This window comes from Canis lupus, chromosome 25 (assembly GCF_011100685.1).
Source record: "Canis lupus familiaris isolate Mischka breed German Shepherd chromosome 25, alternate assembly UU_Cfam_GSD_1.0, whole genome shotgun sequence".
Classification (NCBI taxonomy): domain Eukaryota; kingdom Metazoa; phylum Chordata; class Mammalia; order Carnivora; family Canidae; genus Canis; species Canis lupus.
Genome location: NC_049246.1, coordinates 40,432,511 through 40,446,716, shown reverse-complemented (window position 1 = coordinate 40,446,716; position 14,206 = coordinate 40,432,511). Strand labels below are relative to the sequence as shown.

General features: G+C 35.7%; 1 protein-coding gene across 8 annotated transcripts in view; it reads right to left on the bottom strand.

Moving 5' to 3' along the window:
- Nucleotides 1-14,206, bottom strand: part of AGFG1 (ArfGAP with FG repeats 1) — a 79,392-nt gene that overhangs the window by 59,330 nt on the left and 5,856 nt on the right. For all 8 annotated transcript variants that reach the window (XM_038574020.1, XM_038574021.1, XM_038574022.1 and 5 more), the window contains exon 2: nucleotides 1,348-1,441. In XM_038574020.1, the coding sequence (XP_038429948.1) occupies nucleotides 1,348-1,441 (94 nt within the window). The remainder of the gene's footprint in view (nucleotides 1-1,347; nucleotides 1,442-14,206) is intronic.

The window sequence follows — 14,206 nt, the reverse complement described above, 5'->3', positions numbered from 1 at the left end:
CAAGCAAGTTTAAGATATTACTATAAAAATGTTAGAGAGGGAGACATCTGGGTGGCTCAGCGGTTTAGCGCCTGCCTTTGGCTCAGGGCATGATCCTGGAGTCCCAGGATGGAGTCCCACATCAGGCTCCCTGCATGGAGCCTTGCTTCTCCCTCTGCCTATGTCTCTGCCCCGGTGTCTCTCTGTGTCTCTCATGAATAAATAAATAAAATCTTAAAAAAAAAAAAAATGTGAGGCAAAATGCAAAATGTTAACATATATCTTCTCAGGGTGAAAAAGACTACACTAATAAAATCTTAAAACAACTTTTTTTTCTTATATCAAAAAAACACAAGCAATAGTATAAATAAATTATTTCCTCTCTATGAAACAATGAAATAATGGTTATTAATTAGAATGCATGGCTCATTCTTATCCCCAAATGCCCATTTTTCTGGTCAATTTTATAGCTTTCTTTCAAATATTAGATCGCCACTTTTACCAACAGCGTGGTAAAAACATAGAACTAAAAACAAGAAAGCATACAGAATGAAACTACTGGAAACCTATTACAGCAGTCAGAAGGAAAAAGCTACTCTTCAAATTCTTACTGGGTTGTCCTTAAGGCTGGGCTGTCCCCAACACTGCCAGCCTCCTCCAACCTACCCAGCCTCCTCCCCACCCAGCACTGCCAGCCTCCTCCTCCCTACCCAACCTCCTCCGCATCCAGCACTGCCAGCCTCCTCCTCCCTACCCAGCCTCCTCCCCACCCAGCACTGCCAGCCTCCTCCTCCCCACCCAGCACTGACAGTCTCCTTCTCCCTACCCAGCCTCCTCTGCATCCAGCACTGCCAGCCTCCTCCCCACCCAGCACTGCCAGCCTCCTCCTCCCCACCCAGCACTGCCAGCCTCCTCCTCCCCACCCAGCTCTGCCAGCCTCCACCTCCCCACCCAGCACGGGCTCAACATGAAGTTCAGCATATAATAAAAAGGCAGGAGGGGAACTCAGGTAAAAGCTGATCACACAACGACCCAACAGAAGTTTACCACAAAGTTCATTCTCTTTCTCCTCTCTCTTTTGGTCTTTTAAAGCAAGCACTAGCAGTTATTCCAATACTAGATGTCCTCCAAAAATGCCTTTTACATTCAACATTGATGAATTTTAGATATATGTTTCACCTCAGGATAAAAGTACTTAATTAGATATTTAGTAGATATTAATTCTAAGTACATTATCAAATAGTACATTCTAAAATACCTAAATATAGAATACAAAGATAACTTTTTAGACAGTGAAATTCACCATTATAAACAACTTAATAAATCTTATTAAAATGCCAAAAAGTTAAAAATTGTAAAAACACTTACTTCATTTCCATGTTTTTGCAGGAATTCAATTTCCTGTTGTGTGAATGTTGTCATGGAGATAGATTTCACCCTGTGTGGTGGATTTAACCCTCTCCTAAAAAATAAAATATTTTACAAATTTACTATTATGTATCTTAAAAATTTCACATCAATGTAAAACGTTTTTAACTAGCACATTTAAACGTGGAACACTGTTCACTCCATAAACTAAAAGTATTTACAATTTAATTTGAACTATTAATCCTCACAATAGATATGTCCAAGTAAGTTAAGACTCACTAATGATACATTTAAATATAAATTCAGATAACTATCTAGTTAGGAACACATCGCACCTGTAACACCTGAGCTTCTAGGAAATACAAATACTGCTTTAGTGTGTTTCTAAATGGAAGGAGTAGATTATGTAACATCTCTATGGTAAAGAATTCAAATAGTAACCAATTAAATATTTTCACATTTCCTAAGCAAATAACAATGATTTGTTAAGTTTTGAGCTATACAAATATTCCAATCAAACAGCTATTGCCTTTAAGCTTAAGGCCGATTTGAAAACTGAAAACTAACCCAAGAAAACTGGAAATTATTAACCCTTAAGAATGAAGTCTCACCTCTCCTTCAATTCAGATAAAAATTTATAATAAAGGACGTTTTCATCACCTCAGGAGGCATATAAGTGCTCATGAGGAACTGAAGGGACATGAGGGAATTCGAGAAATACTGAACACATGATTAAATGTTCTTTTACAACTTTGAAGCCTTTTCTGTATAGATGGCCTTAAGAGAACTCTATCTCTAAATTTACTGATGATCTTTACAATGCACGTAAAAAACTGAATACAAATGCACTCAGAGAAGAGTAAAAAAACTACATTTTGTCCAACTATCAGAGTAGCCTACTCTACTACCCACAAAGAGTTAAATAATCTATGCAAAGTAACAAGTAATCTATGCAAAGTTTCATTAAATTATGTTTGAGTCATGTCCTCTGCTAAAGGCCTCATTTGGAATCCAAGTTCTAGAATAGATTATTAATATTTTTACATAATATGTCATACTCCTCTTGCAATCATCCATGCTAATTGATTTAACAATGATGCAAAATAATAAGTGAATGAAAGGTCTTTCAAAAATAATCTGGAAACATTTTTGAATAATTAAGTATGGTGTGTAATAGTCCTAGAAATTCATAAAATTTTAAGTCAACAATAAGGGAAATTCAGAATTAACAGAAGGGTCCTCAATTATCATATTCCACTCCTCCTCTCTGTCAGATGGTACATCTTTCAGATCATGCTTTGGATTATGACAAAGCATATTATCTGTTTCATATTTTGAAAAGGGAAAATGTTAAGTTGGGTTTCGTTGCTGTCTTATTTTTTTTTTTTTAAGATTTTATTTATTTACTCATGAGAGACACAGAGAGGCAGAGACACAGGCAGAGGTATAAGCAAGCTCTATGCATGGAGTCCGATGTGGAACTTGATCCTGTGACTCCTGGATCATGCCCTGAGCCAAAGGCAGACACCCAACCACTAAGCCTCCCAGGCATCCCTGTTGTTTTAAATTTTAAACTAATTCATTTACTTTTAGTTCTTGGGTTAAGTCATAAGATACAGAAATAAAGATTGCACAGTAGAAAAAAATGAACACAGCAATTGCATCTTCATAAAACTTTCAAACTTATCAAGAAACAACTACAGAACAAATTATTTTCAAGTATTTTTGCAATCACAAATTAAGACTTTAAAAGTCTCTTGTAGGGGCACCTGGGTGGCTCAGTTGCTTGAGCATCTGACTCTTGGTTTCGGCTCAGGTCATAATTCAGGGTTGTGAGATCAAGCCCCATCCCCAGCTCTGCACTCAGTGAGGAGTCTACTTGAGATTCTCTCTCTCCCTGTATCCCTCCCTCCACCCACTCGCATGCTCTCTCTAAAATAAAATAGATAAAATTTTTAAAAATAATAAAAAATAAAAATAACTTCTAAATTTCCAAAAGGGAAAATTTAGGAAAGCCATTATTCATTTAAAGCAGTACACTTTGGGACACCTGGATGGCTCAGTGGTTAAGCATCTGCCTTCAGCTCAGGGCGTGATCCTGGAGTCCTGGGATCAAGTCCCCCATCGGGCTCCCTGCATGGAGCTTGCTTCTCCCTCTGCCTGTGTCTCTGCCTCTCTCTGGTTGTCTCTCATGAATAAATAAAATATTTAAAAAATAAATAAAGCAGTACAGTTTGTTTTCCAAATCATCTGTATCATGACAACAAGACTAGATTCACCATTTTCAGGGAAACTTATTTATGATTTGCATCTACATCCTACCTTGTTCCAAAATAACTTAAGAAGGAATTAACTTACTGTTCTCTTAAATTCCGCTACTCCCTCCCTCTCACTTAGCAACTTACTCTCTCCTTAAATTATCTCCTTTCTTGTTCCAGCCAACCATTTACCTTTCCACCTCCCTTACAGTATCCTTTTTAAAAAAGGAAAAAGCAAAGCAATAATTTTCTAAATAAGGAAACATCAAACACTATTACAACGGTATATGTTATGGATAAGAAATTTTGAAGCTAAGAATTATACCCCTATCATTAAAAGAGGAAACCCCTGATTCTTTTTTAGTTATATTATACAAATGTAATCTATATACACTGCTATATACACTCATGAGAGCAGTGCAATGTATAGCTTATTTACTCACAGATCTCAAAAGGCCCTCTGGTATCATGGGGTCCAATTTACACATAAAGGCATTCATATTACTTAAATAAGTGACAAAATTTTGAACTTATGAAACAAATACAACCAGAATGAACTCATAACCAAACTATGAAACTTTTTCCCACTTAACAAGAACACTTACTACAGGAATTCTTCGAGTGAGCTGACTCAGTGCATTTAAAATAGGACTCAATTTACACAACTGGAAGACACAATTTTGCCAGGCCACAATAATTATATAAATTACATAATGTAAAGGAAATTTTACATTAGTTCATTTGCTTTCTCTAATTGCGCTTTTACATTTCATTTACTCAGGCCAATTAACTATATTCTCAATGCAAGGATATACAAGGATTCTTCCCCACTTAGCTTCCAAAACCTTTATATAGACATTACACGTTTATAAAATAGTTCTGTTAAAAAAAAAAGTGGTAAGTCCAAGTGAAAATTAATAGCTTCATATACTATAAAATAGGATAAATTCACCAATTTGTATCAAGTCAAGAACCTCATTCACACCTTTTGACCTAGTAGTTACCTTTAACAATCTGTTCTAAAGAAGGAATCTGAAACATAGCTAACTAATTACATACAAGATGTTCATCAAACACTATTCATAACAGGAAAACATCAGAAACACCTCAATATCAAAGGGGAAGTGATTAAATAAATGGCAATAACAATGTAAACATTAAAAAAAAAATGTAAACATTATGCATACTTATGGTTATGTTTTAATTTTTTTAAGATGAAAATTATATTCTCAGAACTACATAATATCTGCAAAGAAAACAAACTAAATACTCCCAAAATGTTAATAGTCCTTGCATATAAATGATAGGATAGGATGATTTTTTTCTATTTATAATTTTCTATTCTCTACAAGTTTTCCACGATGAATATGCATTATTCTATAATAGGACAAAGAAACAGCAAGAAATAACAGAGTCCAACTGACTAGTGGCAGTAGTCAAAAATTTTGGACTTTCGGTCCTGGCTATATGGATGTGAATGTCTGTGCTGAAGAATTAAAGAAAGAAAATACAGGAAGGAGAGAACAATTTTCCTTTCTAAGGCTTTCTTTCAATTTTTCTAAGAAAACCTGCAAAGCCTTTCCTCCCAAATATACCTACCAGCATCAACACCTTATCTCTACGTCTCTAAATAAGGGTTTTCTCGACTTTGGCACTATTGACATTTAGGGTCAGGTTAACAGTTTATTGTGAGGGGGCTGTTCCATGCATTGTAGGATGTAGAGAAGTATCCCTCCCAAACCTCCACCTACTAAATAAATACCAATATCATCCTCAAACCAGTAGGGACAATGAAAAATCTTTCCAGATGTTATCAAATCTCCCCTGGGAAGCAAAATCCCTCTGGATGAGAATCACATCTCTAAATATGTCATATGTTAATTACTAAGCAGAAGAAATTACTGGAATTCCTTTGGATCTTTAGTGAATATAAATCCTACTTAGGTTCAATCTTCTACAAAATACCCATTCACCCCACAAATAACTAAAAAGTAAATTTTCCCATAAAGACATTATTTTCAGAAAAATAAAAAACAGAAATGAGTATTTTCTATGAAATGATAAATAACAAAATAAGTATACAAGTTTAAAATTTTTAGTACATATTAAATTTAAAAAGACTATGAAAAATGTCCACAAAAAAATAATCAAAAATGGAACTCTATTGCGTCAAGCATGCTTAATACAAATACGTGGGCAAAATATAAGTTAATAAGGCAGAACAAAATTAATATTTATAAAATAGCTACACTGCACATTTAATCTCATCCCATTTCTACCTTGAGTCTTGCAGCAGACTAGATATTCTGAAAAGTCTCCTCTGCTAAAATATGATAGCTACTCCTTAAGTTACAAAACAAAAAAATCCTGTTAACATATTGTTGAACTTTCTAGAAAGTGGAAAAAAAAAAAAAATCTCTAAGGATTCCCCTCTCAAAAGGAAAAAGAGACAAAAACTGAGCTGAAACCAGAAAAGTGACACGTTATATACACAAAATTTAGTACTGCTCAGAAGGCAAATGCCAACCAACAATACCTAAGACAAGATGACAGAGCTAAACCTGAGACAGACCTATTAAACCTAAGACCCTGGGTGAGAAATAAAGCTGCTTCAGGCTGTAGTATCCCAGGATCCCAGCAGAAGAATATGCAAGTTGTTGGAAGGAATGAACTTCCAACTAATGTTATCAAAATTTGGAAAACTTAAGGGCAATAAAAATCACTACACAACAACAAAACATGACACTGAGCTTGTCAGTAGAAACAACATCTTCAAATATACCTCTCCGAAAGACTTTAGACACTAAAGTGATCAAATATACAAAATAGAAAATATAGTATATAGGAAACATTAAAATAAATAAAAGATGGTATAAAAATAAAAAAGACGTGGGATCCCTGGGTGGCGCAGTGGTTTAGTGCCTGCCTTTGGCCCAGGGCACGATCCTGGAGACCCGGGATCGAATCCCACGTCAGGCTCCGGGTGCATGGAGCCTGCTTCTCCCTCTGCCTGTGTCTCTGCCTCTCTCTCTCTCTCTCTGTGACTATCATAAATAAATAAAAATTAAAAAAAAATTAAAAAAAAAATAAATAAATAAAAAAGACGTGTAGTTACCAGAATAACTATTCAACTTTAAAAGTCAGAACTTTTAGAAATGAAACATTCTAAATGTGGAAATTAAAATTCAACAAAGCAGGTAAAGAGCAGTGTTGTGTTTTTTGTTAAACACAGCAAAAGGAAAAATTATTGAATTAGAAGATAGGAAAAAAACAACCCAGAGGGCAGCACAGACTAAGGAGAGAGAAAAGACAAAGGAAAAAAAAAAAAAGGATACGAGAATATCTAACATATCTAATCAACATTCTTTAAAGATTTATTATTTTGAGATGAAGAAAGCAAGGTGCACAGTGGGGGCAGGGGGGAGGGCAAAGGGGGAGGGAGAATCTACAGCAGACTCTCCCACTAAGTACAGAGCCCAATGAGGGGCCAGTCTCATCACCCTGAGATCATGACCTGAACAGAAAACAAGACTCAGACACTCAACCAACTGAGCCACCCAGGCACCCTAAAATCAACACTCTTACTTTTGAGAGCACAAATGAAAACATGAAAAGAAATGATATTTGAAAAGATCATGGCTGAGATTTTTTTGGATCCAATGAAAGGCATGCATCTACAAGTAGAAATTATAGTTTATCAAAAACAAGATAAATAAAATCCACACTTAGAAACATTTTGTTGCAACCTCAAAAACATGATCTTAAAAGCAGTCAGAAAAGAAAGACCAAGAAAACAAAATTTGACTAAAAGTAGACTTTTCGATGGAAACCAAAAGATAACACATTATCTTTAAGTAGTAAGAAAAAACTGTGAACCCAGCAAAACGATCTCTGAAGTATAAAATCAAAATAATATTTTCAGATAAACAAAAACCAAGAGTTTATCCCAGGAGGTCCTCACTAAAATAATAGAGTATAGAAGAAGAATGACCCCAGGAAGACTGAAATGCAAAGAGGTAAGGAAAGAAACTGGTAAACACCCTTAGATAAATCTAAACAAGCAACATCTGATTTTAAAGTGTTCAATTTATGAGGAAGAACAGACAAATTTAATGTTTCACCAACAACAGCCCTTAAGTGAGGGTACTTTGTATTTTTAAAGACCTTGTATTATGAGGGGAAAGTTAAAATACCAATTAACTCTAGAATGTCAGTATGGAGAATTTTTTTTAATTTAATATTTTATTTATTTATTCATGAGAGACACAGAGACAGAGGCAGAGACACACAGGCAGAGGGAAAAGCAGGTTCCCTTCAGGGAGCCCAATGTGGGACTTGATCCCAGGACCCTAGGATCACAACCTGAGCCAAAGGCAAAAGCTCAACAAATGAGCCAACGAGGCACCCCTGAAGAATAAAATTTCAATGATGACCATAAAAGTACATGGAATTTACAACTTCCAAACCAGTATAAAAGGAAAATCAAAACAAAAAACTGCCATTTTTTAAAATAAAATTAAGCGTACACTTTCCATATGACCTAGCAATCCCACTCTTATTTACTCAAGTGAAATGAAAACTTAAGTTCACCAAACAAATCCGTATATAAGTATTTGGAGCATCTCTATTCATATGAATCAGAAACTGGAAACCCAACTGTCCTTCAAGTGGGAAACTGATAAATTCACAAGCAGCAGAATGGAATGCTAACTACTCAGCACTAAGGAGAAACAAACTATTGGAATATTGCAACTAACTTGGATTAATCTTAAAGGTACTACTCTGAGTGAAGAAGGCAATCTGAAAAGGTTACATACTTAAGATACAATTTCCCTGACATTCTCAGAAAGAAAAAATAATGCTGGGAGAACTACAGGTAGTTGGCAGGGGTTAAGAACAGATAAGGGTTAAGTAGAGCCTTCATGGATGGTGGAACACTTCCATGTTCTAACTGTGGTGGCAGTTACACAAATTTATACACGTTAAGACTCATACAACTGTATACCAAAAAACTTAATATTGATGTAGGTTAACCTAAGAAACAAAATACTAGAGTCTTGATTCTGTTATTATTCACAGTAAAATCACAATTTTTAAAATAATGAAAATAAGTTTTTTTTCATCAGTGGAGCTACGTTCTCCACCTACCAAGTTTGACCATTTAATTGAATGAAATATAATCAAAACTGAATTATTTACCTAGTTATTTTCAAGGTGTATTCGTGGAAGCTGGCGCCACTTCCCTTTTTCTTTTTTGCTTAAGTCTAGTCTAGCCATCATGTGAATTCAATGTTTATAAAACATTTTACTGTAATGACATTAGTCATAACTATTGGATGAAAGTGTTGGACAAGTAAGCCACATCATTTTTATAGTGCCAATATTGAAGTACCACCCATTCCAGATCCTAAAATACACATTTTAAGTCTCCAATTTAGTGCAAAAAAAAAAAAAAAAATTAAATTAAATAATGACTCATTTAATAACAGCAGTATTGATATTTTGAAAGCATGTTTGCCAGTTAATTGGTTTCAAGAAGTTCCAAAGTCACCTACTGGTAGAGCCCAATATGCTTTCACAGTATAATTAAGTCATATGCAGATCCCCAGGAGCTTTTATTTTAACGACCACCACCCAGGTATGACTGTAACCAGATGGTGTGACTCATTCCGTATGTCCACCAGTATGCTACTTTTAACTATGCTTTAAACAATCTTGCAAATAGCTATTTCCTCAACTCAAACAGCAATGTATGTTAGATGAATAAGAAAGCCTGTTTAGTTTTATTAATTGTTTTTCTCCTGCTGGGAGAGAAACTGGTTAAAATATTTTAATAGACTGGAAATTTATGTGGTTGCTGATCTTGACATAAAGTAATAAAGTTAATTTGACATTTAGATCTATCCCAATCCTAATTATTTAGTAAAATATATTAGATATAATGTTTAATTCAGAAAAATTATACATTTAAAATCTACAAACAGATGAAGGATGCCTTTAACAGGATATCAAGATTCTACAAACTGTTGATGCCAAGGCCCTATATGTACTGGATAGTCCAAAATATCAGTCTATCTAGAACGCAACTTTAAAATACTGAAAACACACATACGATATAAACCACATCTGCTATTTTGGGTCTGTTTATTTTTTTGAAAGTCACAAATACTACAATGTAAGGTCCTTGTAACGGGAGACATCTAAAAAATAATACTCGAGGTAACAATTTAAACCCAATTAAGGTGTCCCAGTTAAATGTGGACAACACCCCCCCACACACAAAAGAGGGAGTGCCTGGGTAGCTCAGTCAGTTAAGCTTTTGATTTTGGCCCAGGTCATGATCTCAGGGTGGTGAGATCAAGGCGTCCCCTAGCTCCAGGCTCTGTGCTCTGCAGGGGGCCTGCTTAAGATACTCTCTCCCTCTTTCTTTCTCTGCCCCTCCCTCCCTACCCTGCTCATGTGCTCGCTCTCTCGCGCTCTCTCTCTAGAAAAAAAAAAAAAAAAAAAAGTGGACAAAACCCAAGAATGTCTTCACAAACCTCTCCAAACTTCACTGAAATGAAAGCAAAGGAATAAAAAGGCATTAACCCACAGAAACAGCAGGACACAAAATAATGGAGGAGACCAAAAGCAAACTCTAGTTCTCTACTAACAAAATTTGGAAGATTTAAAAAGTGAACATACCAGCAGTAACTGACTGCAACGTAAAGAAAAGCAAAACAGTAGCTTCTTCGGAGAGAAGCCAACTGGAGGCGGATTCCCATTACAGAACCCCTACAAGATTCACAAAAGGAATTAAGGCAGGTTGGGGGGGATTTACACAGGGTCAAAAATAAACTCCCAGTCTCGCTACAGCCACAAGACTAACCTTACCAGGCCCTAGGCAGAAGTCTGAATGAACATTTAATCTGTAGAAATTATTCAAATAGATTCTAGACTCAGGCACAGCTAAGAACTGTTATTAGGTACCCTGCTAAAAACCGGGGGATTAACTGAGACCCCACATACTGAGTGATAGATTATGTGCCCCTAGTCTCCTCCCTAACTTGGATCCTAGAAAAATGGCAGCCAGGCTTTTTTAATCATCAACAAGAAAGAATACCGGAGAAAACATCTCTGAACTAAAAAAAAGCATAACTTACAAATCAATGAGTCCAAAAGAATGGCTACAATATTTAACAAAAGACCTAACCAAAATACCTCAATGTACAGTTCAGAAGAGCACCAATAAAGATCACATATACTCCCACAGCAGGAGGAGGAAAATGGGGCACAAAGAATCAATAATAAGAATAGCATCAAGAGGTGCCTGGGTGGGCTCAGTCAGTTAAGCGCCTGACTCTTGGTTTCAGCTCAGGTCATGATCCCAGGGTCCTGGATGAAGCCCCATCTTGGGCTCTGAGCTCAATGCAGAGTCTGCTTGAGATTCTCTCCCTTTGCCCCTCCTCCCCACACTTGTGCATTCTCTCTCTCAAATAAATAAATCCTTTGGGGAAAAAAAAGAATAGCATCAGACTTCCCAACATCAATACTGAGGATGTGATGATGAGTAAGTGCTGCCTTAAAACTTTAAGAATAAAGTATTTCCACCTTATGAATGGGGACAAACTATCAATTTAAAATGAGGGCAGAATAAGACATTTACAGCCATATACCTCTCAAAACGCTATCTCACTGACCTTTAATCAGGAGGTTAATGGAGATGTGGGGATCCTGGAAAGAGGGCCCAACACAGGTTAGACATGAAAAGAATTCCCAGAATGAAGGCAGAAGAAAAGTCCCAGGATGACCACTGCATAGCAGGTCTAGAGAGCAGGATTTCCAGACTAGAAGATGAAAAAGTACCCAGAAAAGACTGATCAACCACAAAAACAAAACAAAACAAAACAAAACAAAACAAAACAAAAAGGCACCTAATGTGTCTGATCATATAGAAAGAAGTATTACGCCTCAGTCAAGAGACTATCTGGGGATGTATTAATGATATGCACAGGAAAAACAAAGCAAATGAAGAGAACTATACAAGTACAAACTTCACGGGGTGAAAGGTTGTACAATTAAGAAAATAGGAGTAATATACTGTATGACTCAGTTGAGAACAATATGTATACTTGCAATAAGGCAAATACTAAATAATGATTTAACCAACGACTGTAATTAACGTTATAAGGAAGAGGTAGAAACAGTAGGTGGAAAAGGAGAAAGCATTAAGAGGACCAAATCCTTATCTTCCTCCTTGTACAGTAAAAAAGTCAATATATAAAGCCAAAACTGAAAACTTTTAAAAAATTGCTCTAAGTATGTTAGCTAGAAATACTAAGGTAAATATAGAAGGAGGGCATAGACAAGAGTTCATGGTCACTGTCTGGGGCAATCAGAAATGGATGGAGGTAACAGGTGACTACTGCTGTTCATTATAAGCCTTTTGCCTCTTTAAATTATATGCATGTACCCTTTTGATAAAAATTAAAACTAAATTAAAATTAATAAAGAATGGGTATAAACAATTCTTGCTCTTCAAAACTAAATTTAACTGACAAACACAGGTTGTTTGTTATCTTTGATGAAAGATACCTATTGATGTTCAATAGGTACTTTTTGCTGAATTATCTACTGAACACAATTGTTCAAAGTTAGAACCAAGATTCACTAAGAGATAAAACTTTGAAGACAGAAATGAGCTTCCACATCTTCCCACATTATTAGTCCCACTGATTTTAATACCCTCCTCATCAAAGAGCTTGCACAGTCTATTAAGAAACGGGGGGAAAACAAGATTTTTTAGAATCTGACAATAAGAAAAATTCCTCTCTTCCTTTTGTAAATATGCATGTTTCTCTGTAACTTCCATACACTTGTCTCCTACCTACCTCTCCCTCGAGAATAAATCATAATATTACCTCTTCCACATACAGGCCTTAAAATTACCCAAAGATAGTGACATATGTACAGCTCCCCACAACCGCTAGTCTTTTCTTCTTGAAGCTAACAACATTTCTAGCTCCTGAACTGTTCTTTTGATACACAGTTTTAAATCTCCTTAACATCCTGATAAAACTCTGTAGAGCATGCTACAGTTAATGTAACTCTTCCAAGAAGCAACCAGAATAAAAGCAAGACGTAATTATGACTCCCCTCCCTCTAAAACAGTATAGTACCAATCAAAAAGAGACTACTACATCTTACTCAGGAGTTTTTGGGGAAAAAAATGTGTTCTAACTTAAAAGAAAAAAAAAAAACTATCATTCCTCATATTTTGAACAATTCAAACAAGTTTCCCATCCTTATTGTAACATTAAGTTAATGAATTTCATTCTTACCACACCGAATCAGGTATCTTTAGGGCAAGAGCTCTCACGTGTGGACCTGTAAAGGATGTCACAAGGAACATGCTACTAATCAAAGTACTTGAAGTTATGAATGATTTCTCTTTTTTATATATATTAACGGAATCCATGATGGGTATTCCTCACCAATTATCACTGTGACTATATGAAGTTGGAAATGCATTAATGAGTCAAGAGGAAAATGGGAAGGGTGACAGCACCAAGTCCTGAATATCTCCATAGGAGTTTCTCAAAAATATGAGCATTAAATAAATTTAAAAAAAAAATTTAAAAAAAAGGGATCCCTGAAGGCGCAGCGGTTTAGCGCCTGCCTTCAGCCCAGGGCGCGATCCTGGAGACCCGGGATCGAATCCCACGTCGGGCTCCCGGGGCATGGAGCCTGCTTCTCCCTCTGCCTGTGTCTCTGCCTCTCTCTCTCTCTCTCTCTCTCTGTGTGTGACTATCATAAAAAAAAAAAATAAAAATAAAAAAATAAAAATATGAGCATTATGCATATTTTAGAGAAAAAAGTGAAAATATGATGGCACCATACTACATATGCTTAAGAGTGTTCCCAGGACAGAAGATGCACTACAGAAGAATCTCTCTTAATCAATTTGCTGGATGAATCCATGTTTCTCCTCCCTGCTGAAAAACCTACAGTAAATGCCTACGGCACATCAAACATACACAGCTAGGGGTCTCCCCGCTGCTCCTTCCAACTGAGTTTTATGTTTATCAAGAGCTGTTTAATATTATAACTTGGTAATACAGTTGGCAGAGTATTTGGTAAATACATAGTTGAACTGACTATTTTGTAAAATACTGACACGAGTGAGAATATTTTTTTCATAAAAACGATTTAGGGACTTAACTAAATTCAGTTACTATGAAAAGGTATTATTTACCTGTAGACAAGAATTGTAAAAGATTGAAAAAAGATCTAAAACAATCCAGCACTCGACTTGCTTTAAAAAGTAGCTTACAATTCTAAGAACTATAAACATAATGTGAGCCTGGGCTGTATCAAATGGACAAAGAATCTAATCTGTGGAACCACATTCAAAGAAAAGTACTAGGTGTTACATTAAAAACTTTGGCAAACTAAAAATTACATGTTAAAATAAAAAACCTAAGTACATAAAAATACACATACACACACACACAAGTAATTGACTTCTTAAATAAATCTAATCACTATCAATCCTACATGCACAGGGTAAGAGGTTTTAATTACAATTCAGATATAGAAAACAGCAAGAGAATTCATTCATG